Source organism: Zootoca vivipara, chromosome 16, assembly GCF_965207765.1.
Source record: "Zootoca vivipara chromosome 16, rZooViv2.hap1.1, whole genome shotgun sequence".
Taxonomy (NCBI): domain Eukaryota; kingdom Metazoa; phylum Chordata; class Lepidosauria; order Squamata; family Lacertidae; genus Zootoca; species Zootoca vivipara.
In genome coordinates this window covers 26,015,398-26,040,914 of record NC_142599.1, presented here as the reverse complement: position 1 = coordinate 26,040,914, position 25,517 = coordinate 26,015,398, and the positions used below count along the sequence as shown (strand labels likewise).

At 49.0% G+C, this 25,517-nt stretch overlaps 1 protein-coding gene across 2 annotated transcripts in view; it reads right to left on the bottom strand.

Moving 5' to 3' along the window:
• Positions 1 to 2,321: 2,321 nt before the first annotated feature.
• NECTIN4 (nectin cell adhesion molecule 4) overlaps positions 2,322 to 25,517 on the bottom strand; it is a 90,212-nt gene continuing 67,016 nt past the window's right edge. For both annotated transcript variants that reach the window (XM_035097807.3, XM_035097806.3), the window contains 7 exons: positions 24,487 to 24,777; positions 23,213 to 23,333; positions 16,464 to 16,615; positions 13,479 to 13,626; positions 12,211 to 12,289; positions 9,729 to 9,890; positions 2,322 to 8,668 (listed from right to left, as the gene is read on the bottom strand). In XM_035097807.3, the coding sequence (XP_034953698.1) occupies positions 8,399 to 8,668; positions 9,729 to 9,890; positions 12,211 to 12,289; positions 13,479 to 13,626; positions 16,464 to 16,615; positions 23,213 to 23,333; positions 24,487 to 24,777 (1,223 nt within the window). In that variant the 3' untranslated portion in view covers positions 2,322 to 8,398. The remainder of the gene's footprint in view (positions 8,669 to 9,728; positions 9,891 to 12,210; positions 12,290 to 13,478; positions 13,627 to 16,463; positions 16,616 to 23,212; positions 23,334 to 24,486; positions 24,778 to 25,517) is intronic.

Here is a 25,517-nt window from a genome sequence, read left to right as displayed (position 1 = left end):
CAACAGGAAGTGAGTTCAGCTTTGCCTCTAAACCCCGACTTCCCGTTCAGAACATCTTTGAAACCACAAAGAGCGAGCTAACTCTTGCGCATAAAACTCGTTCAATCTCGACCACACACACACACACACTTGCCGATAGACCCATGGAGGTAGGGTTGGAGGACTAGGCCACATGGCCACATGTCTCCTTTATCGGTCCACCCTGATTACTCATCCTTTTGACTTTCTAAACCAGACCCATCACGAATTTTGTCGAAGCCTCTAAAAAGGACGAATCCAGATATTTGGCCCACGGCCAGAAATGTTGTGAGGGTCCTAAGCAGGGGTGTGTGTGTGTGTGGGAGAGAGAGAGAGAGAGAGAGAAAGAAGTTACTTGAAGAATAGTCAAGAACTGCATCAGACTTTAATAGATGAGGGGCTAGCACAGGGGTCCCCAAACTAAGGCCCAGGGGCTGGATGCAGCCCAATCAACTCCTAAATCCGGCCCTCGGACGGTCCGGGAATCAGCATGTTTTTACATGAGTAGAATGTGTCCTTTTATTTAAAATGCATCTCTGGGTTATTTGTGGGGCCTGCCTGGTGTTTTTACATGAGTATAATGTGTCCTTTTATTTAAAATGTATCTCTGGGTTATTTGTGGGGCATAGGAATTCGTTCATTTTTTTTCCAAAATATAGTCTGGCCCCCCACAAGGTCTGAGGGACAGTGGACCGGCCCCCTGCTGAAAAAGTTTGCTGACCCCTGGGCTAGCAGCTTTTCACGTCTATTCTCGATCTTTCCCCCCCTGCCAGAAAGTTGGTAATTAAAAGAACTGCTCTTCAGACGAACTACTTGTAACGAAGAACTCGTACTTGAGTTTGCCTATTTTCCCTCCCTACCAGTCATTTTTCCCTTTTGTGTCTTGTTTGCAGTGACCCGCAAGGCACTCTGAGGGCCTCGTTTGGATGGGATAAAAAGGCTTACAATATAATGTAATTTAAAATAAATAAAATCCAGAGGCTATAACGCCAAACCAGCAGCAATGACTTTCTTAACCTGCTCCATGGCACTAAAGTCAGGGCTGACCCACCTGTGAGGCAAGGTGAGCTGTCTGCCTGAGGCAGCAGATCCGGTCTCCAAGGAATGCGTCACCCACTGTTGTTGTTGCTGCTGCTACTCTCCCCGCTTGTTCCCAATGCAGATCTTTATTTTCTTCATTCCTGATGTGGGTCTTCACTCACTCCTTCTCCCCTGGCAGGTTGGGAGGGTGCCATTTTGTGGTTTGCCTCAGGTGCCGAAATGTCTTGGGTCAGCCTTGCCCAACAACCTATCTTCAATGGGACCTTAAAGTTCAGTTATGCTTCACTGGGGTTGATACAATTGCAGCCTGCATCTCCTACAGGGAGTAGAGTGCATGGAAAACAGCTTAGCATGTGGGAGAGGGCGCATTTCAGGAACTGCCTTCGTTCTGCTGTATTGTTATTTCACACATTTGGCCTGATCCAGCAGCCAGGCTTTCCTTACACCCTTATGGATACTTAAGGTTTCCATAAGAATAGCCGCTTCTTTTGATAAGGAACCGATAGTGGTATTTACGTTTAGCACAGGGGATCCATTCAGCCATGGGCGTAGCCGGGCCCTTGATCAAGTAAAACAATAGGAATACTTAATTAACTGACCTAACAAAAGTCTTGCTCCCCCAACCACGTCTTGTTCCCTCCCCCAACAAAAACCTTGGCTATGCCCATGCATTCAGCCGTCAGAGACAAAGCCTCAAGGCCTGACCTGAAATTTCCAGGTTTGGGGTTTTTTTTATTTGGGGGGGGGCTGCCCTCATCCGCGCCACTCTCCCAATTAACCTCTATCTTCAGGGCCCAGCCTGTGACATTTCTGTTATGGGCACTGAAATCTGAGGGTCTGGGATGTTCCTGACCTGGTAACCCTACACCAGGCACCCCCAAACTTTGGCCCTCCAGATGTTTTGGACTACAATTCCCATCTTCCATGACCACTGGTCCTGTTAGCTAGGGATCATGGGAGTTGTAGGCCAAAACATCTGGAGGGCCGCAGTTTCGGGGTGCCTGCCCTACACACTGGCAAAGCTTGCCTGTAAATTTGGCCACTCATCTTTTAATGCAGTTTATGCTAGTGTACATCATTACATCTTGCGGTGGTGAATCCCATAATTATGAGTTGATGGCCTGAAATTGTACTTCTGATCCATTTCCTTGGGTGGTTTACTAACTTTCTAGGATTGGATTATGAGAGAGGAATAAAAAAATCCTCCCTGACCACTTTTGCCAAACTGTAAAGATTTACAAATCCATCCAACAACACACAAGTCCTGGGGTGCCAAAGGTGCAATTTATTTACAACAGCAGAAGTGCATGTAAGAGCGCCCCAAAGTCCCTTCCTATACACAGAAAGACACTTGCATAATATTTCTCTCTATATATCTATACACACACACAAACACACATTCACAGGCATCCATTGCTAGGGATTTTATATACACATTTACAGATTATACAAGGACCTCAAGGGTCCTAGAAGCAGGTGACATAGCCTTTTCCTAAAATTCTTTCTTTTTCTTTTATTTTAAAAAAAGACAATCAAGAAATCATAATAATACATGTAAAAGGACGTAAAAGAGAGTCATATAAATTCACTTCGGAAGTGCCTTATCCTTATGGGTGCAGAATAAATGCATCCTCTTCGGGATTGAGGCAGTGGGCACGAAATTTGGGCACAGCCTCTGCTGGTGGAGAACAATTAAAACAAAAGAGGGGTTGGGCCACCTGAATTCCCTGTATTGCTCTGAGGTAGATCAAGATGTCTAGCAACTTGACTGTTTGGAGTTTGACCACCCATGGTTCACTCAAAACCCTATTCAACTTCAAAGCTCACTGAGCTTGGGGTCCCTGGACATATTGCAGTTTATCAGTTTTCGACTACCTTGCTGGGGTGCTGTTGCAGTTTGTCAGCTGGTTAAAGAAATGGTAGTTCATTTGGACCGCAGTCCTAAATGCACATTACAAAGGAGTAAGCACAGTTAAAACAAAATGCTGTGTTGGTTGGGGCTGGTGGGAGCTGGAGTCGAAAAGATCTGGAAGTTATCAGGTGGTGGGGAAGGCTGAACTATAGACTTAAACTGCCTTAATAGTCAATTTCTTCCCAGGAAGCTATAATTCTATGGTGGTGCAGACACACAATTCTAATATTCCCAGCGTTCAGTCATGACACGAGTGCTATTGCTTATGTACCCTAAAGGACTGGGATCCCAAAAACAGTCCAGTAAGGACTGAGTGTGACCATGGAGAGTTGTTTTTTCTTTTGAGAGGGCGTGCAGAAAACATGGACGGGGAATGGAATGGAGGAAGGTATAGCTTGGCTGGCTGGCATAGTGAACAGGAGCGCTCACACAGCAACATTATGGGTTGAATCCACGCAAGTCACGCTAAGAGTATACCCACTGAAATTAATGGACATGACTAACATGGATCCATTAATTTAAATGGACCTACTCTGAGTAGAACTTAGCTGAATAGAACCCTTTATTCCCAGTCTCACTTGTAGATCTTCTTAAACAGGAAATTCTGAAGGCCCACATCAACCCACAATTCCTTGGGTTCTCTGCAGGAAGGCATGATGGCTAAAGTGGTATTAAACCTAAGTTTGTGGTGCAGACTTGGTTGCTATTTTAAGTGGCCCAGACCAGACCACAACAAGCTTTTAGAGAAAAACTGGACGGATGGATAGATAAGAAAGGGAATAGATAAATCAAACAGACATATGGATATATACATACATGAGAGATGCACATACTGTATAAGGGATCTAGATCTATATATATCAAGAGATCCCTATTCTTTCTTTGTTCTTAAACTTTTGGTAAAGTGTATTTATAGCTATTTGTGCAAGAAATGCTCCATTTTGGAGTGTGCGAGGAATTCCATACCAAAATTAGTTTTTCTGCCCCCTTTCCTGGCTTGGGTTTAAGACCTTCCTGTCAAAAAGGATGTTGGATAAACCAAAGCATAATAAAGACTTGTGTCCAGAGACTTCAGGACCAGATGGGTGACAAACCTTGGAGAACCAACATAAATCTCTTGCAAACAAGTGCTCTGTTCACCATTTTGTAAAGGAACGGCTGCAATTACAGAAGATGTCTCTTTGACCACTAGATTAGAGTTACGTAGCCTGGCAGATTTTTAGGCATGTCTTGATTGTGGTGATATTGCTCTGCGTTACGAAATTCTCTGACTTGGTAACTCTGATGTTAGTTTGTAACTGGATCTTTTAGGGTAGATTTGTGGCCTCATGGGGGAAAAAACCACCACCACTCTTCTCAGTTTGTACAGCTGCAGTGTCTCAGAGTTTGACGTTTCTGAAACTGCAGGGTTCTCGCCTTAAGAGCCTCCAGGAGATGGAGTAGACTATCAGAAGGGACTGAATCACGTGGAAAGGCAATTTATGGCTTGGGTACAAAACGTTTGCCTTTAGCTGCACTCTCATGTCCACGAGGCTCCACTGACTCATCACGCCCAGGTAGTCTCTTCCCCAGAACCTACAGGTGCTCCGTTAGACTCCATTCTCTCAAAAACCAGACTCCACCCCTTGAGCCTTGAGCTTCTAAACCCCTTCCTCTGCGTCTTGGGGTCTGAGCCTCAGGAGAGCGGTGGCAACCATCCTGGCTTGCTTTCTCCTTCCAAGTGAAGAGCTGCCTTTCCAGATATCGAGAATAGCTGCAATAAGACATTACAACACCATACTGACAAAATATTACACTAACACCAGACCCCTTAAACTGCATTTTATGGCAAACGTAACTACCATTATTGCTATAAAATGCAGCTGAAGCTAGGCACTATGGAGGCTTTTGAGGGCAACCGTGCTTGTCATCAAAAGTGTGCTCTTAGCAGATTTGGCCCACTTTATTGCTTCTTGTTCAGGGCAGCTAACACCTCATTTCATTCATATATCCATTTTATCCTTCCAGCAAACTTGTAATGTAGGTTAGGCTAAGGGTGACTGGCCCAAGGTCATCTTTTGAGCTTCACAGCTGAATGCTCTGAACTTGGATCTCCCTGGTCCTAGTCCAACACTCCTTTCTTTCTTTCTTTTGTAGTGAAATAATCCCCAAGACATGCAGAACAGGAAGCAATAAAATAACAAAGAGGAAGCTTTTAATTAATGCTGTAGGGGCTCCTTGCCATCCCAGAAGGATCTCAGTGTACTGCATCAGGGGCACATTCCCAACATTTAGTGCTATGATACCACTTTAAACACTCCTGGATTCCCTCCCCCCCCAAAAAAAAGGAATTCTGGGAACTGTAGTTTGTGAAGGTCGCTGAGAATTGTTAGGATGCCACTATTGCCCTCACAGGACTACAATTCCCAAAGTTCCCTGTGAGGAGGGATTGGTTGTTCAAACCAGGGCTTTTTTTCAGCTGGAACTTACTGGAACCCAGTTCCGGCACCTCTAAGGTGGGTGCCATACAAGAGAACAAGGTGAGTTCCGGCACCTCTTTTCCTAGAAAAATAGTTCTGGTTAAAACATTCTGGAAATCGTGGCTTTGGGGGAGGAATAGGGGTCTCCTGACAACTCTCAGCACTTTTAATGAACTACAGCTCCCAGAATTCTTTGGGGAAGCCATGAGCATTTGAAGTGGTATCGTAGAGCTTTAAATGTATGGTGTGAATGTGGCCTAGGTGTTGTGTTGGAAGCTTCATTTTAGTTTTGACTTCCCACTAATTGCAAAAAAGCAACATTTCATCTCACCCAGGATAAGCCAGAAACTCCTATGCTAAGACTATATTTTATGTGATCATTTTTCTTAATAAAAATAAAAATCCTTCCAGTAGCACCTTAGAGAAGAAGAAGTGTGCATGCACACGAAAGCTCATACCTATGACAAACTTGGTTGGTCTCTAAGGTGCTACTGGAAGGATCTTTTATTTTTATTTTGACTGCGTCAGACCAACACGGCTACCTACCTGTAACTATTTTTCTTAATGTACGTTTACTCCTGCCACGGGATACGGGGCGCCTTCATGGAATGCTACCCTTAGCTGCCATCTGCTTCTGCAGAACTTTTCACAGAGGCGTCACCCAAAGCATGGGCATAGCCAAATGGGGGTAGGGAGTGGAAGCTGCCTAAATCAATAAAAATCAATAAAAATACATACCAAACTGAGGTTCTCCCCCCCCCCCCAAACAAAAAGCCTGCCCGCCCCAACAAAAATCCTGGCTACGCCCCTAACCCAAAGTACCTTGAAATGGTGTTTGCTAGCATAAAGCGGCCAGATTCTGACCCAGTATGACCTCCTTGCAGTCTGCAGTGCATGGATGTTGTTCAAAACCACCAGCGACATATCTCCCCATTTACTAGTGACTACACAGTCTGAGGGATTTGAGGCTGTCCCCGTGGGCAAAAACAAAAACCACAAACAAGGACCTGGTACGTTTTTGCACAGACTGGGAAATGGCAGAGCTGCGACTGTTGCATTGCAGGGGGTTGGACTAGATGACCCTTGGGACCTCTTCCAACTCTTCAGTTCTACATGTTGGAACTGCTAGAGCCAGAAAGGCCAAGGGTTGGTTCCTACAGCCTCACCGCCTAATTAAACTTAGCACGTGTATGATACCATTTGAGCGCTCAGAAAAAACCTCACATACATCATTTCGTATCACACCAATCCGGTAAGGCAGAACAGTATTATTATCCCCATGCTCTGGTGGCGGCACTGACAATTTGCATGTGCGAACGGGGCCATCTCAGATCTAGATCTAACTTCATGTCCTAGCAAGCACAACCCTCTTCCTGAGGAGACACTTCAAAACATTTGGCTTGAGTCCTTGTGAGATAATCAGATGCCCAGTGGGGGAACACGGAGAAGCACGTGTGCTTTCATGCGTGTGCAGACATGCACCCCTTGGGGCCAGCTCAGCCATCTGTGACACCTTGTTTGATGGCTTCAGCAGCGGGTGATTTGGGTGTGTGTGTGTGTGACCCAGCCATAAATCTCCACCACGGAAATTTTGTGACACCCCTCGCTCCCCCTGCCCCAAACAAACACACAATAGCTCCAATGTAAAAAAGGTTTTCAGCTGTGACTTGTTCAGCTGTGACCCCTTGAGAGATGAATAGCCAAGGGGTTATATGCACATGTGAAACGGACTTAAGAGAGGGGATGAGAGAGAGAATATGATACATTGCACAAAACTTCCAACCTTCTATGACTGCGGATATGCAAAGGGTAACGAGACCCACAATCCCCCTTTCCCCCTTCACCACCCAGGAAGCGAGAATAAATCCCAAAATATGTCCTGGCATTTCACTGTTCCCCGTTCCACGGTGCTGGCAAGTCCTGCTGTCTCCCTGCTTCAAAAACAGCCAGTTTTGGTCTGCGTAGCTTGCACGAGTGGCAGAGGGCTTCCCCGAGTGAAAACTGATCTCCGGGTGGTCCCACTGGAAGTGGTGGCACAACCCACCCCTCTTCAGTCCTCCTGACAACACAATTTCAGCGGTATTGGGCTGGCTGGGCGTTTCATCTGCCAAACCAGAGTGGTAGCTGCCAGAATCCTTTGCATTCATGCACAAGTTTGGATGGGGCTGGGTGAAAAAGCGTGTCTCAGTGCCCTCCCCGCAGGAATCGTATCAAGGACTGGGGAGGGTGGAATCCTGCCCACAGGCATCTCCCAAGCAGGGAATCTCCTTCGCAGGGCTCCCCTGAGGCCCGTCGAGATTCCTTGTCTCTGTGCCTACATTCAGTCTTTGGGAAGCTAGCCTTTCCCTTTCAAGGTAATAATAATTATATAAAATAAAAACAACTATTTTATTGCTTGCCTCTGCAAGGCTTTGGGTAGCTTCTGTCCGTAACCGCAGGGGGCCACAAACGTTCAACTAATAATAATAATAATAATATTAACAACAATAATTAGACGGGGGGGCACAAAAGTTTCACGGTTCTGTCCCTGAGCCAAGATAAATGCGCTGCTGCCGGGTGGCATCCTCAGAATCGCCCTGTAAGTGTGGCCTCAAAACATTTAAAAACAAAAAACAAAACAAGATGCAAAAACACAGGCCAGGCAATGTCACCGTCCTGCCGAAGTCAGAAAAGAAAAGGGGGGAAGCTTTCCCAATTTCCGAACTGGCTGTTGATCCACCCCACTGGGAATGAATTGGTTCCCTCCTCGAGTGGACGGAGCAAGAGAAGACCATGGCCAGGATTCCCAGGGAAGAAGAACGGGGTGGTGAGGCCTGTGGAGTTCTCCAAGGGCAGTTGCATGACGGCCGGGTGGCTCAGAAGGAGGTGACAGCCTTGGCTCCCTCGCCCAAGGGAGGCTCTGGCAGGCCATTGGGAAGTGGGTTCAGTGCTCTGTCGGGTCCTGGGGCTCCGTGGCAGAGGGCAAAGGTCACACCAGGTGTCCCCGGCCATTGATGTAGATGCCGTTGGAGGTGGGCTTTGCCCGGAGGGTGCCGTTCTCTTGGACAAAGTGGGTCATGGCTTGCTTGATGTTTTTCTCGCTGTCCCGCTGCTCCTCTTCCTCCTGCGCCTTCTCCTCTTTCTCCTTCTCCATCTGGTCCTGGACAGGGGTGGGGGGTGGCGGGGGGAGCTCTGTCTGCGTCTCGATCTCCCGCACTGTCGACAAGGTGGAGTAGCTACGTCCCTCGGCCTCCTCGCTCTGAGCAGGAGAGAGAAGCAGGGTGTCAGATATTTCTCCCATACACACACACACACTGCTTTTTTTCTGGGGGGACATAGGGGTATGCATACCCCTAAACATTTTGTGAATCTTTTTACTTTTGTCCATTTATTGTATTTATTTTCCCTATAAAATGGTGATTTTCTTGAGTCAAGATGAGAGTACTCCTAAACATATTTTTTTAAAGAAAAAAGCACTATCTATCTATCTATCTATCTATCTATCTATCTATCTATCTATCTATCTCTCTATCTCTCTATCTCTCTATCTCTCTATCACAACAAAGTGGTTTACAACAAAAATACATGACACCAGACAATGAAAACCATATTTTAAAAGTTAAGATTTTTATCTTTTAATCCGCTTTAAGTCTATTGCTGTTTTAACTTTTCAGAAGTCTTAAATTGTTGTTGGCTATTTCTCTTGGTAATAATTTTTAAATTCATTTCTATTTGTTTTCAATCCAATAAAAGCCTCATTATAACAATACCAAATTATAATGCCATTAAAAATGCCAATCATTCAAAAAGAGAAGTTATACAATATAGGTGCCCCCTGCGTGCTACAATTGATGGTATGATGATTTACTATACTTCTGCGTCCCAAAATCTTACAAATTTCCATTACTCTCCAGTCAGAATAACAAACTCTTTTATTGTCGCTGTTGATTTTCCTTAGAGATAACTTTCTTGTTTTGATCATTTTTTTGCAAACCGCTTTGAGGATTTTTGCAGCCAAGTGGTGGATAGATTGTTTGCAATAAATAATATATAGATCGACCGTTGTGGCAAGATGTGCTCTTAGCTGCCTGCATAGGCCTGGCAGAATAGAATTTTTTCCAGCAGGCGTGTCATGCTCCAGATTGCCAGGGACTGGCTGGGCAGAGAGGAGTGGTGGGAGGAGGCACCAGCTAGAGAAGTCCCAGAGGAGGAAGGCTCAAGAGCCCGGGGATTGGTGGTGGGACACGGAGAATAGGTCAAAGGGGGAAGACTGGGAGGAGATGCTGGATACTGAAAGGACAACAGGGTTTGGTGCTCACCATGACAGAGCAGAGGCTGGTTTCACGCAGGCTGTCTGCCCGGAAGCTGCCCTGCCTGCTATCCCGGCAGAGGCTGTCAGCTCGCAGGCTCTCCCGGCAGAGGCTGTCCCCACGGAAGCTGCCCTGCCGGCTCTCTGACCTCAAGGGAAGGTTTTCTTCCATCTGAAAACAAACAATGGCATGGGGAAGGGAAGGGATGGAAAAGAGATGGTGACATGGAAGTGAAACTTGCAGCGCTTGTTAAAGTTGCCCACTCCACAATTAAGTCTTTCTCTCCCTCTCCCTAATCTACCACGCAGGGTTGTTGCGAGGTGGAAATGAGGGGGGTGGGGATGAAGCTACGCCTGCCTCCTTGAGCCCCTTGCAGGCATATAAGGCAGGGTGTAAGAATCCTATATAAATATTACTGAGCTCCGATTTGGTTCTCAAATCATGCCACCTGAGCTCTGGAGAACCTGGGGACTGTCTATGTGTGAAGCCTGCTGGAGGAAGCCAATGGTCCATCCAGTTCAATATCCTGCACTTGCAGTGGTCAAGCAGATTGTACCAAGGGAAACGCGCAAGCAGGATCCGAGCCCAAGAGCAGCACTCTCCCCTCCTGTGGTTTCCAGCAACTGATATTCAGAAGCACTACTGTCTCTAGAGACACTGCATAGCCACCATGGCCTGTAGCCATTGATAGGCTTCTCCTCTATGAATCTGCCTCCCTTACAGCCATCCAAAGGGATTCTTTAGCTGCGATTCCTGCATTGCAGGGAGTTGGACTAGATGGCCCTTGGGGTCCCTTCTCTAGGTGGCCATCCCTGCCTCCTATGGAAGCAAGTTCCATAGTTTAACTAAGCGTTGCGTGAAGGTCATTAAAAAAAAAAGTGTCCTGAATCTTCAGCTTCACTGGATGCCCACGAGTTCGAGCGTTATGATGACAGAGGGAGAAAACCTTTTCTCTCTCCACTTCCTCCATGCCGCGCATGATTTCATAAACTTTTATAGTGTCGCCTCTTCCCCCCCGCCCCACCTGCAAGCCCCAAATGCTGGAAGCTTTCTTTGTAGGATCATTTTTGTTGCCCTTTTTCTGAACATTTCTTGCAACTCTGCAATGTCATTTTTGAGGTGAGGCAACCACAAGCATTTCCCAGGTCAGAGAAGGTGGCTTGTAGTAAGATCTGAGCTCAGCCCTTCTCGTTTTTTTTTAGAAAGGTGGCTTGTGTGCGTGTTTACATTATTCCACTTGCTCCCTCTAGAGGGTGCCGAAGGACTTCCATAGGCTCAGCTCTGCAGCAAAGGAAGAGGAGAAAAAGAGGCTTCGAAGTTCTATCAACGGCACACTTTTCATCACTTACTTTTCCTCTGTTCTTTCCAGGCACCGTCTGTGCTTTAAAGCTCTGTGTCTGAGCACCTTTTTTTTTTTTTTTTGCACTGGAGCAAAAACCCTCTCTTTAAAGCTGAATTGGAGCAAACGGAAAACCCAGATTGATGTTTTCCCCAATTGAGCAAAACACTCAGACATGGCCCCTCCATGGATCAATGCCTTGTCGTGGCGAAGGGGCTTGAATAACTCAGAGAAGCTATGAGCTATGCCATGCAGGGCTACCCAAGATGGACAGGTCATAGTGGAGAGTTTTGACTAAACGTGATCCACCTGGATCACGTTTAGTCAAAATGCTTTTGAATTATTGATGCTTTTGAATTATGGTGCTGGAGGAGACTCTTGAGAGTCCCATGGACTGCTAGAAGATCAAACCTATCCATTCTTAAGGAAATCAGCCCTGAGTGCTCCCTGGAAGGACAGATCGTGAAGCTGAGGCTCCAATACTTTGGCCACCTCATGAGAAGAGAAGACTCCCTGGAAAAGACCCTGATGTTGGGAAAGATGGAGGGCACTAGGAGAAGGGGACGACAGAGGACGAGATGGTTGGACAGTGTTCTCAAAGCTACGAACATGAGTTTGACCAAACTGCGGGAGGCAGTGCAAGACAGGAGTGCCTGGCGTGCTATGGTCCATGGGGTCACGAAGAGTCGGACACGACTAAACGACTATACAACTCAGACATGGAGCTCTAAAGCTCAGAGCTGAGTGGGGAAGCCCTGCCACGAGCCATGGATAAATGGGCAACTCCAAGTTCGCAGGCAGTCTATCTGTGCAGACCAGGATGGTGTCTGAGCCTCCCGGAGCCACCTGGCCAACTGTATGAGACTTGAGATGCCCAGATCAAGCAAAGCACTGCTTATTTCCTTCAGCGGTGGAGGTTTTTAAACAAAGGTTGGATAGCTTGCCAGGAATTCTTTAGCTGGCATTCCTGCATTCATTGCAAGGGGTTGGACTAGTTGACCCTTATGTTCCCTTCCAACAACCCTACAGTTCTATGAAAGGAGAGGGGGCTCTCTATCCCCACCCACTTCCTCTCCCTGGAAAAAAGCCCCGTCTTTGCCTTATCCCTTCCCAGCCAATCCACAGGGACCCCCATACTCTCTTTCCCCTCACCTGATTCCGGGTGTCAGTGCTGTGGCTGGAGTGGAGGCGCCGGATGGAGTTCTCCCGGGTCAGGGTCAGTTCTTCTTCGCTGCCAGACACAAGGAGGGGGAGAAACCAGGTGAGACAGCTGTTTCCCTCCTTGCCCTCTGCCTAACAGGAATGTCTCACTGTGCACCAAGGCGCCAGATGTGGCACCGGGGGCATGGTTGCCAGGTCTCTTAGTTTGGCCGGAAGGTTCACCGTTCAAATTAATTTAACGAAGGCCATAACAACTTAGCTCCAGGGTGCCCCAGAGAGCCCAGCTCAGCCCCTGAGATTATCTACAGAAGTTCTGTTGGTCATTCCCTGAGTTGGCGGGGCTCATTTGACAATGACGAGAAACCAAGCCTTTGGTGTAATTGGCCTGGTCCTATGGCACGCTCTGCCACTAGAGATTCAGCAAGGTGTGATTCCCAGAACGTAACCCCTGCATAGGTTTTGTGACATCAGGGGTGGGGCAGGCAAGCATGTGGTTAGACCAAAGGGCACTGACAAGCCCCGATGATCAAATGATTGCCAGGGCTTGCACGCCTCTGTACGAGGTGCTTTGCAAGCCCCAACCATCAGCTGATTGTCCATACAAGCATCATCGTCATCGTGATGCCAAGTGATTGGCAGGTGGGTGTACAGTGGGGGGGGAGAGGTAAGGATCCAGCCCACTAGCCCAGGGGTCCCCAGACTTACCGCGCGGCGGGCCGGAGGGCAGGGGAGTGCGCGCGCAGCGGGCCGAAGGGCGGGGGAGTGCGCGCCCGTGCGCATGCGCACACGCACACGGTCGGGGAAAAAATGCCGAAAATCGCTTGTGTGCATGCGTATGGGCCTCCCCCGACCCGGAAGTGCATCGGAAATGACCTCTTCTGGGTCGGGAGAGGCCCATACGCATGCGCACAAAGGATTTTCGGCGATTTTTTGCGGATTTTTAAGCTCGTCGCCGCGCCGCGCGCCGTAAGAGCGGGCGGCGGCAGCGGGTGGCGGGGGTCGTCGCGGGCCGGATTGGGAGGCCAATTGGGCCGCATCTGGCCCGGGGGCCGTAGTTTGGGGACCCCTGCACTAGCCAAATCCAGCTCCTTACTCCAGCTCAAAACGTAACCAGGGGGCGATTGCGCAAGGTGATTGCGGTTGGCATCAGAGAAGAGGGCTAATAACACCAAAAAGATGTCATGTGAAGTGCTTTGGGGTTGGACTAGATGACACTTTGGGTCTCTTCCAATTCTATGGTTCTATTCCCATTTGCTTACTATTTCTCAGTGATGCGTTTGGTCTTCCTCTTGTGGTAGCAAGTCATGAGAACAACCACCAGGACCAGCAAGCCAAGCAGCACTACAGAGATGAGTCCTGCCCCAATCATGGAGATGGAGACCACGTCCACCTGCTTGGCCCTGTTGCCTGTTGGGAGAGATAAGAAAAGAGAGGGGAGTAAGTAGGCCATGGCAGTGATGCATGAAGGCCACTTTGAGCTTTTCAATTCAGTTCAGTTTTATTTACGGTCACAGACCAGGTCACATACAGAATCAAAAATTATAAAACTCAATGGTGTAAGCATTAAAATTTACACAGCAGGGACGGTACACGTGTGTATATTACAGCATTTAGAATATGTAAATTAAAACTGGGTTGCTAAAATATAGCCTAAAATTGCTGTTGGGGGCCTTGATCATTGTGGTGACACCGCTTGTTCCGCTTATGGCAGTCGCACAAAATTTGGCTATTTTTATCGTAATTTCAGGGTCCTTATTTTCTACAAGGAATTTTAGGCATTGGGATTCGGATTCATTTGAGAAATTTTGCATAACAGGAGAAATGAAAACTCGGCGTATGTCACTGTAGAAACGGCAGCGTAATAAAACGTGGGAGGCAGTTTCTACCTCCGACATACCGCAGGGGCAGACTTATTCCACATATGGTTTACCTGCGAATCTTCCCTGCGGTAAAGCAGATGGCAGTACATTAAATCTAACAAGGGTAAATGCCCGTCTGTATTTATGTATTTGTAATTTTGACAAATACTTTGCTGGGGAAAATCCTCTCCCATTATTTTTTTATGGCTGGATGTTCGGATGTGAGGGTGATATGGCTGCGACATCTGTTACCCCATGGATCACCAGGGTTGATTCGGCTGATCTGGCTGGCTAGGCAGGTGTCCCCTTCCACTTTGAGCTTCTCTGCATGGGACTGGAAGAAACTCACAAATCACCCCCTTGCCCAAAGTCCTACAGCACCAGTTACCCTGAAGGACAAATCTTTAGAGAGTTACAGAGTGGTTGCTGAACAACTCCAGGCACACCTGGAGGAAGCGGACCATTTGGATCCCTTCCGGTCGGGATTCAGGCCTCATCATGGGACTGAAACTGCCTTGGTCACACTGGTTGATGATCTCCGGCAGGCTAGGGACAAAGGTGAGAGCTGTTTCCTAGTTCTGCTGGATCTCTCAGCGGCTTTTGACACCATCGACCATAACATCCTTCTGGACCGTCTAGAGGGCTTGGGAGCTGGGGGCACTGTCATACAGTGGTTCCGCTCCTTCCTCCTGGGCCGTGTTCAGAATGTGGTGGTGGGGGATGAGTGTTCAGACCCCTGGGATCTCACTTGTGGGGTGCCTCAGGGTTCTGTCCTCTCCCCCATGCTTTTAAACATCTATATGCAGCCGCTATGAAGGATTCATCAGGGGGTTTGGGCTGGGTGTTCATCAGTATGTGGATGATACCCAGCTCTACCTCTCTTTTAAATCAGAACCAGTGAAGGCGGTGAAGGTCCTGTGTGAGTGTCTGGAGGCGGTTGGAGGATGGATGGCGGCTAACAGATTGAGATTGAATCCTGACAAGACAGAAGTACTGTTTGTGGGGGACAGGAGGTGGGCAGGTGTGGAGGACTCCCTGGTCCTGAATGGGGTAACTGTGCCCCTGAAGGACTAGGGGCGCAGCCTGGGAGTCATTTTGGACTCACAGCTGTCCATGGAGGCACAGGTCAATTCTGTGTCCAGGGCAGCTGTTTATCAGCTCCATCTGGTACGCAGGCTGAGTCCCTACCTGCCCACGGACTGTCTCACCAGAGTGGTGCATGCTCTAGTTATCTCTCGCTTGGACTACTGCAATGCGCTCTATGTGGGGCTACCTTTGAAGGTGACCCGGAAATTACAACTAATCCAGAATGTGGCAGCTAGACTGGTGAGTGGGAGCGGCCGCTGAGACCACATAACACCGATCCTGAAAGACCTGCATTGGCTCCCAGTACGTTTCCGAGCACAATTCAAAGTGTTGGTGTTGACCTTTAAAGCCCTAAACGGCCTCGGTCCAGTATACCTGAAGGAGCGTCTCCACCCCCACCGTTCTGCCTGGACACTGAGTTCCAGCGCCGAGGGCCTTCTGGCGGTTCCCTCGTTGTGAGAAGCCAAGTTACAGGGAACCAGGCAGAGGGCCTTCTCGGTAGTGGCACCCGCCCTGTGGAATGCCCTCCCACCAGAGGTCAAAGAGAACAACAATTACCAGACCTTTAGAAGGCATCTCAAGGCAGCCCTGTTTAGGGAAGCTTTCAATGTTTGATGAATTTCTGTATTTTAATATTTTGTTGGAAGCCACCCAGAGTGGCTGGGGGAACCTGGCCAGATGGGCGGGATATAAATAATAAATTATTATTATAATTATTATTATTACAGAAGGAGTGGCTTCCTTACAAGGAGAGGCAAAATTCTCCTATGGCTGCCAGGTGAGAGAGGAGGGAAGGCAAGCCCTTTTATTCCCCCCACCCACCCATTGTGGGGAGGATCTAGTCTCCTATTTTCTCTCCTATATCAAATTCTGAGGAAACAAAAAATCTATGTGTTCAGCTAGTGGTGGGCACAACACTGATTGGCTAGAAATGGGCACGTCACCAACCAAACAGGAGTGGGTTTCTTTTAAGTTTTTTTTAAAAAAATTTACTTTTAAAAGAAAAAACTGAACCGAGTGTTTACAAAGGTATGACTCCCAGAGTGGTTTAACAGTCAATCCCTCCTCTCAGGGAATTCTGGGAACTGTAAGTTTTGTTAGGGGAATAGAGGCCTCCTAATTACTCTCAGTACCCTTCATGAACTAGAGCTCCCAAAACTCGTTGGGGGAAGAAGCCATGGTTTAAATCAGTGCCCTAGCACTTGAAAGCTATGGTGTGAATGTTGCCTGGGTTGTTGTATAAGATAGACAAGCCAAATCAGCTCTGCCGCTCATTTCTGAGCTGTCCCAGAATGGTACCTTTTATGCTGATGGTCGTCTCAGCCTCCTTGGTTGCAAAGCCATTGGCCACTTGGCAAACATAGACGCCTCCATCTTCAGTGCTAAGGGGTCTCTGGAAGAGCAGGGTGTCCCCCTTGATTTTCACTCCGCTGGGGAGGGGGTTGTTGAGCCTGGGCAGAGAGAGGAGAGACCAAGTCAGGAAGGGGTAGAGGAAAACATCTGTATCTCTGTGGACCCAGATTCTTGCTGGGTCTTCTTTTGACACCTAACCTAGAGTTTCGCCAGTGCCTTGAACTCAACTGCTCAAGATGTGCAGGCAGCACCTGCTAAGTCACAGAGAGGTGCCTATTCATCACCTCCCAAATGGGCAGTTTCACACACATACTTGCTGCATCGTTTGATGACAGATGACCTGGTCCTGTGTTATCTAGCAGCCAGTATTCAGAAGCATTGCTGCCTCTCTGACTGTGGAGGCCGAGCCGAGCCGCTGTGGCTAGGAGCCATCGCTAGCCTGTTCCATGAACTTGTCCAAACTTCTTTCAATCCATCCAATTTGTCCAAACTTCTTTCAATCCATCCAATTTGTCCAAACTTCTTTCAATCCATCCAAGTTGGTGGGCCATTACTGTCTCCTGCGGGAGCCAGTTCCGTGGTTTAACTAGGCATTGCGTGAAGGACTTTCTGTGATCTGTCCTGAACCATTCATAGGATGTCCTCAATTTCTATACATTCATTCATTCATTCATTCATTCACTCACTCATTGCATTCATATCCCAGCCTTTTCTCTAAGGAGCTCGAGGTGGCATACATGGCTCTCCCCCTCCTCATTTATTCCCCACAACAACCCTGTGAGGTTAAGTTAGGCAGAGAGGCCACGACTGGCCCAAGGTCACCCAGTGGACTTCATGGCCAAGTGAAGATTTGATCCCTGGTCTCCCAAGTTCTAGTCCAACACTCCAACCACCACACCACGTACTCTCTGTACTCAGAGCTGTGTATGTACATTTTCTACTCCAGATTTATCTATTGCATTTCTATACACCATTCTTCTCCAAGGACCTCAAGGTGATATACATGGCTCTCCCCCTTATCCTTTAATCCACACAACAACCCTATGAGGTGGGATAGGCTGAGAGGCAGCAGCTGAGCCAAGATCACACCCAGTGAGCTTCATGGCTGAGTGGGGATTTGAAGCAGTTTTCTGCTGAAAGGGGGAGGGAAAACACCTCTTTCTCCACTCCACGTGTAATTTCCTACACTTCCACCGTGTCGCCTCCTCCTCGCCTTTTCTCTTAAATTGAAAACATTGCAAGTATGTCCCTATTTTCGGCTGCAGGGTGTCAGAGGGCCTTCGCCAGAGGGAGAGGCAACGCCCCAAAGACGCCTCACAAGAGGAAAAGAGGAATGGCAAGGGCCAGGAACTCCTGAACCAGATGCTCTCGCCCTTTCTGCCGCTTCCCCGCCTCAGCAACATGTCCAGGCTCGTGAGGGGAGGTGTGGGGCACAAGGGGAGGGGGGGCAGAGAAGAGGAGGGCGGGGTCAGCCATGACATCATGAACAATAGGTGCTGAAATCAAAGGGATCCCTTCCCTTTTCCCATGGGTCTCTTGCATAGCTGAGCTGGGTGCCGGAGCGTGTCCAGACAGCACCCCAAACTCTGCGCAGAGATTCGGCAAAGCGTCTGAGCCGGCGAGCGGAGCCCGGCCGAGGCAACAGCGCCGTGCCCTTCCCAACCTGCACACACACGCAACTAACACCTATGCACATGTGGGGGAAGACATCTGCATGTGGGGAAAGAAAGAGGACATATGTGCACTGCGCATGGGTGCATCAACAGCAGCCTTTTGTCCACACACACACACATGCGTTTAACAGTATTTGCAAAGGGCAAAACTTTTCTCCCATCCTTTAGCTCCTCCCCCCTTTAAAATTTTATTGATTTGTTCACATGCAAACATGACAAAAGGAAAGAAAACAAAGAATCAACAGTTTAACCCAGAAGTTTTTCTACCTTTTTGAGTCCACACGGCTCCCTTGACCAACTACATTCTTTCTGCAGCACCCCTGTGGGGCTCAGGAGCCCAGTTATGGACAGCTTCTCACCCCATTTTGAACATCCTCCCTTGTGGAGTGTTCCCTCACCCTCCTCTCTTCTCTCCTTGGGAGTCTTCTGGGCAGCCGCTGGTACCACCCCGGTCTCTGAGCTACCCCCCCAAAAGAGAGGTGCCTCCTTACACTGCCCCATAGGGGCCTGCAAAGCGCCCCCTGACCAGCGCCAGAGGCGCCATTCGCCTGGGGAGTGGTAGCCAGGGCTGCTGCAACAAACAGCTGTGCAAGCCTTTGGGAGGCATCAGAGGGACAGAGGCCAGCGTTGCTCGTGGCACCCCATCATTCAAGGCAGCCCAGGGTGCCAGGGTACATGGGCTGAAAACCCCTGGTTTAGCCCATAAAGCGTTGCAGTACAAAGAAACAGCACAGCCCCAAAGGCATAATAAAGTATTGATTCGAGATTCCCTTTACAAATAATAAAGATTTTTTTAAAAAAGTTAAAAAGTATTATCCACTTGTGAGTTCCATCAGTTTTATTGAGAATAAAGGTTCTTGTTGTTGTTGTTGTAGCTTCGAGAACACTGTCCAACCATCTTGTCCTCTGTCGTCCCCTTCTCCTAGTGCCCTCAATCTTTCCCAACATCAGGGTCTTTTCCAAGGATTCTTCTCTTCTCATGAGGTGGCCAAAGTATTGGAGCCTCAGCTTCTAGATAGTTTTAAATGAGCCAGACATTTGCATATACTGATGGCGCCTCTATATTTGGATAAGAAATAAAAGCATGCCATATTTTAAAAACAAGTGACCACCAAGGTCTGCCCTTTAGATACTTTTACTTTTAATTTAAAAGGGCAGTTTTGTCCAGGGTATTCCAAATGTGTCCTGGGGGCATGTGCAAATCTCATCTCAGGACCTCCAGGGCAAGGGACCCACCTGCCAGCTTTCTCCCCCTCCACACACACACAGTTTACAGTTCATTTCCAGCATTTGTTCCAGGATAACTATCCACCTTGCCTTCTTACTCTTTCTGCAGGAGAAAGTGGTGGGGAGAAGAGACCCCAATAAAGGGTGCATAATCTTTGGTAGGAGAAATATATATCTATACAGAAAAGGGCAATAGTCATACCTTGGATCCCGAACACAAGTCAAACGTTTTGGCTCCCGAACGCCGCAAACCCGGAGGTGAGTGTTCCGGTTTGCAGACATTCTTTGGAACCCAAACGTACAACGCGGCTTCCACGGCTTCCGATTGGCTGCAGGAGCTTCCTGAAGCCAATCGGAAGCCGCGCCTTGGTTTCTGAACGGAATAGATTCTGTTCAACTTCCGAGGTACGACTGTACGGACACTGAGTCCTCTGCCTTTGCAGGCATGCCAGCAGGATGAAATCCTGGCCACTTTCTGGCCGGTAAGCAGCTGTGCAGCTCTCTACAGAGGCCATGTTTCCTGTCGAACTGCTGCACCTCTAAAAAGGCAGGTAGACCTCAAAAGAATCTCATTCCTGCCCCCCCCCCGCCAACCTGGCCTGTGCAAAGCCTCATCCATCCACCACGCCCACCCCCCAGCCCTGTGCTGACTTGGCTGGTTTTTCACTGCCGCCCCCCCCCCCGCCCGCCCGCCACATTCGCTCACCACAAAAGGCTACGAGGTGCATCTTGGCCCGGGGCTGCTTCCCCGAAACCCACAGCAAGTCTCAGCCAGTCCCTCGGAGCGCAAAAAGAAAGAAAGAAAAAAGCTTGAGAGTCAGGCTGGGGATGGCTGAGTGATGAATAAGTGTTTATGGAGGATCAGCCTTTCCTTTGAATGGGATCCGTGGGAGCTCTCAGATCAGGTGCACTGCTGGCTGGCTGGGAATGGAACGGCCAGGCGGGCAAGTGGTGGCCACTCAGATGCACTGCCGCAGCTGCCTTGCTGGGGGCAGGAAGGAAGGACCCCCAGCCTGGGCACTTGGGGCAAGAGGGGCTGCTAGAAGCAAGCCTTGCCAGCTCTCTGTGGGGCGTCGGGGAATGCACCTCGTAGCTGGCACCCAGACGGTGTCAGGCGGGCCAGGCAGGCGTCCAAGGCTGGCGCTGGGAGATGCCAAGCTGCCCCAGACTCCTGGTGGTGCAATCCTGGATTTGCATCCTGGGAAAGTGTCACGCGGGTTAGGGATTGCCCCAGGGGCGGGTGCTTGAGGGGTGGGGGCTGGCTTGGCTGTTGCTCTCTCCCCAACGGGCACAGGTTGCCTCCAGAGGCTCCCAGCGCTAGGGCAGGATTCATTCCCCCTAGCTTCAAGCTGAGCTGCCTGCTGCCTGCAGAGCGGGCACTCTGCCACGGAACTCCTCCCACCCTGCCATGCCCACTTTGTCCTAGTAGGCCAGGGGTTCTTAAACTCCCGTTTTTCTAGGGCAACTGTGGGGAGCTCCTTGGAAGCCTACTGGGGACTGCTTACTGGGAGAAGCTTACTGGTGCAGCCGGGTCATTTTTAGAACCTGGCCTTAATGGCCTTGCAAGGCGCCCCCTTTGGGTAGCCAGTTGTAAAGCACCCATTTCCCCATTTCTGTACTCTCTCTCCCCTAATTCCATGCTTGACGGCTCCTTCTGCATTCTGGGAATCTCACGGCAACAAACCAAAACCGTTTGCCAACTCTTGATTTATTTATTTTTCTTTTAATGCTCCGAGCATGTTGAAAGTCTGCCTTGAATTCACAGCGCCATCACGACTACCGGAACAAAACGGCATTTGCTTCTGCTGCCCTGATGCTAAATACATTTTATCCGGGAATAACAAGCACCAGTTTTGTTGTAGAAAGGGATAATCAAATGAGAATCTATTACCATGTGCATTTATGGCTGCCTTAAAAAAATGCAGAAAGGATTCTACAGCAACCAACATCTGCCCCAGATGTGGGCCCTGCTGCCATGATTGTAGCAGCCCAGGTGTCAAGGCCAGGCTTGTTGGCTGTGTTTCCCATAACCTGCCACTCTCTGGGTAGTCACCGGGGGACCTTCTGGCTCCAAGACTCAGCTGCACTACTGACCGGGCTCATTCTTTGTTCATGTCAGACAATGCTGAGGCCACACGAGGCCTGATCAGCGACAGTGGGGGCAGAATGGACTTGTGAAAAACACACCCAAGAATCATCTGCAGTGCACAGGGCTTCTGTAACACATGGAGGGTAGGATATAAGAGCATTCGAAGAGTCCTGCTGAATTAGGGCCATGCCCCATCTTGTCCAGCATCCTGTTAAGAGTGGCCAACCAGGTGCCCCAAAGGGATGCCCACAAGTAGGACCCAGGAACAAGGGGCCTCTCCTCTCCTGCAACTGGTATTCAGAAGCCTTACCGCCTCCAACTGTGGAGGCAGAGTACAGTCTCCATCATGGCTATAGCCTTCTTCTCCATAAATCTGTATGATCCTCTTTTAAAGCCAAGCAAAACCATAGATCCGAAAGTCTCCATTGGCACTTCATTCCAAAGAAATTAAACCCCGGGTAAGTGCCGGCACCCATGGAGTCTCTCGCTGTTTGAAGACTGGGGCTGACTGCAACACTCTTCTAAAAGTCAAGCCAATGTCTGTCCTGCAAACTGTTACCAACACCTCAAAATGCTTTTGACCATTTCCATGGCAGACTGACCACAGCATGCCACTTTAAAATTTGTGCGTGTATATTGTTGCATGAGTGGGTAAGAGATAAAGGCGCAGCCACACATTATTCAGAGATAGGGCATCTGCAGAATTCAAATCGATTTTAAGAAAGCATCCTCCAAAGGGAAAAAAAAAAAAGACCAAGACTGTGATTTATCTGGGACGCAGACTAGACAAACTGGCTCCTACAGCAAGCACAGTTTTCAAAATGTTTCAGCTGGAGAGATGGGCTGTTGATGGTTCTTATACAATTGCCTTTATGGATTTTTAATTGCATTTCTTATTCCGAATGCCTAGAGGCTCCAGGGCAGGCGGCATACAAATTTAATAAACGATGACTACGTAAATTCCTGGAATTAAAAAGTCAGGTATACATTCTTTGATTTTAAAAAACTCCGGACGATTCACATTCCTATCCTACCTTTCCCTCAAGGAGCTGGAGGCATACGTGACCCATGCGTCTTCTCTCTCCCCCCCCCATTTTATCCTCACAACAACCCTGCAAGACAAGTTAGGGTGAGAGAGTCTGATTGGTCCAAGCTAAACCAGAGAGCCCTGTGGCACGTATGAATCTGGCTCTTCTTCGTCCTTGTCTGAAATTGTAATCTCATCACCACACAAGAGGTGGGGCTGGGGCTGCAACCCCAGGAGCCCAATGTGGCCCTTGGGACCTCCCTATCTTACCCTCAGAGTTCTCTTTGGGCTATGTTCCCCCTCCCCTTCCCAGGGTTCCTGCTCCATGCTCTCTCCTCAAGTGCTTTTGCTGGAATGTATGCTCAAGATGTAAAAAAATGCCTTTTGCTTAGGTGTGTGTAGGAACGCCTTACTTTTCCGGGGCTGGAATGAAGCCTACTGTGAAAAGGTAAGAGTCACAGCCATTAATCCACCTGCTTTTGCCTCTGGCCACACCCACTACCTACCTACAGTCACCCCCACTGGCCACACCCACCCTTGGCCTCTGGCCACACCAACTTTTCTGCCTCTGGCAACTTCCCCATGCTGAATAAAGAAACAAAACTCCAGGCCTCTTCCCTGTTTGGAAAGAGGGAGCCACCCCTTGCCTCCCAGTCTGCACCACAGGAAAGCGACTGACCGTGTCCAGTTGTAAGTTGGCGGCGGGTTCCCGTCTCCGAGGCACTTTAGGAATGCCCCTTCCTTTCCTGCGTCCCAATCTTCCCCCTCTTCGTGGCCGAGGACTGAGGCATCCGACAGATCTGCGTGGAGGCAATGTGAAGAGAGGTCAAAGTGGCAGAGGGGAGAGAGCAGCCTGTGCCCCCTGCTGCGCTGTGCGTTTTAAAGCAGAATCTCACCACTTTAAACTGCCACGGCTTCCCCCAAAGGATCCTGGGAAGTGTGGTTTGTTCTGGGTGCCAAGAGTTCTCAGCAGTGTTCCCCTCAGGGAGCTGCATGCTCAAAGGTCTCAAAGATATCCCGTGGGGGGGGGGGGTCGGAGATTAACAGCACAGGCCTGCTCATGTCTACTCAGAAGTTTGGGAATTACTCCCAAATAAAGATGCTAAAGAATCAGTAAAATGATTCGAAAAAATTCGCAAATTGTTGGATCGAATTCATGAATTGTGCCAAATCACTGTTTAGCCTTAGCTTTGGGCCAGATATCTTGGTTTGACAGTGGTTGGGCACGACAGGCCCTGGTCAAAAGGTGGCTCCTTTGGGCTTTCCTATCTGGCCCTCAGGACTGTTCTCATGCCATGTCCACCTCCCTAGACCCCACCCCTGGCTGGCTTGCACAGCACCCTCCTTCTTGGTGGGAATGTGCCTTTCAACTGTGATCATCCCTCTTGCTTGCTCAGGTGGAGAATGGAGGGGTGTGTGTGTGTGTGTACATAGAGAAAACTGACTTTCTATGTATAGGAGGTCACATACCATACATCTAAAGCATATCCACTGCACATAACCTCCCCCAAAGAACTCTGGGAACTGTAGTTTCCCACGGATTCTGGGAAAATGTAGCTCAGTTGTGGAAACTACAGTTCCCTGCAGCCGTTTGCTTTCAATGCGCCTTAAATGTATTGCCTAAACCAGGCTTCCTCAAACTTGGCCCTCCAGATGTTTTTGGCCTACAACTCCCATGATCCCTAGCTAGCAGGACCAGTGGTCAGGGATGGTGGGAATTGTGGTCTCAAAACATCTGGAGGGCTGAGTTTGAGGAAGCCTGGCCTAAACTTAAGAGCTAACCTTGTGGCTCTGGCTAGTTTTGCCTCCGGCCACAACCACCAGAAGCACATCGTCCTTGAAAGGTAGGTCCCCGAGGGGATGGGAGTGACCCTTGTGCCGAGAAAGCCCCCACACCACCCCTTTCTGTGTGGCGATGGCGCGACCCACCCCAGAGGGCCGGCAGATACCCACATGCCACGTTGAGGGTGTGCGTGATCCGCTTCTTGTGCTGCAGCCCCGGGTGGGAGACGATGCAGGTGAGGGCCTTGCCATGCATGCTCCGCCCGGGCACCACGTAGAACTCGCTGGTGACGGAGGCTGAGCGGGGGTGCGAGGACACGCGGCTGCTGTCCGAGCCGCGCACTTCCGTCTCCCAGGTCACCGTGGGCACGGGGTTCCCTTCCGCAGTGCATGAGGCAGCCAGAGTCCGGCCCTGCCCTTCCTCCAGCGGGGGGCCAAGGTTCAAGGTGGGCAGCGGGGGAACTGCAGCCAGAGGAAGAGGAAAATGTGGCTAAATATCTGGAAGAACTTTCCGAGGGCAAAGAGCGGTTAAGATAATGGAACGGCCTCCCTGGGAAGACGGAGGGCTCTCCTTCGCTGGAGGCATTCTTTAGTTGTGATTCCTGCACAACGGGTGTGGACTAGATGACCCCTTGGGGATCCCTTCCAACTCTACAAATCTATGATTTTGTGAAAGAAGACCCCCAAAGTGGCTTAACAGCCGTGGTGGATGACAAATTTGGTGTGAACATTCCCACCTGTCAGATTACACCAGGAGGAAGTGTGTGCTGGTGTGTTGCGTACCCTTTGGGGTGTACGGATACTTCTCCATGCAAAGACATGTATGCATTTTGTGTCATTTCACCTTTAATTTTCTGCACTGCTATACCCAAGGCAGTTTGCTCGCTGGTAGAAGCCACAAAATATGCAACAAGGGTTGCGCATCCTATGAACAACCCAATTTAAGGCAAATAAGTCACGATAAAAATATGACTTTAAAACAAGCAACTTCTATCAGATAAAATAATATCCAATAATCCAATATATGCATTTAAAAAAAAATAATTATCCCTGAAGATAATAATAATAAACACTAGCATGTCAGGAAGATTAATGTAAAAACGTTTCCCCTGATATACTAGCTTTCTATGTGCAGGGGTTGGTTTTAACTGCACAGCATTCAGTCCTGTGGACCCTCACCTGAAGCTAGCCCAGACAGAGAT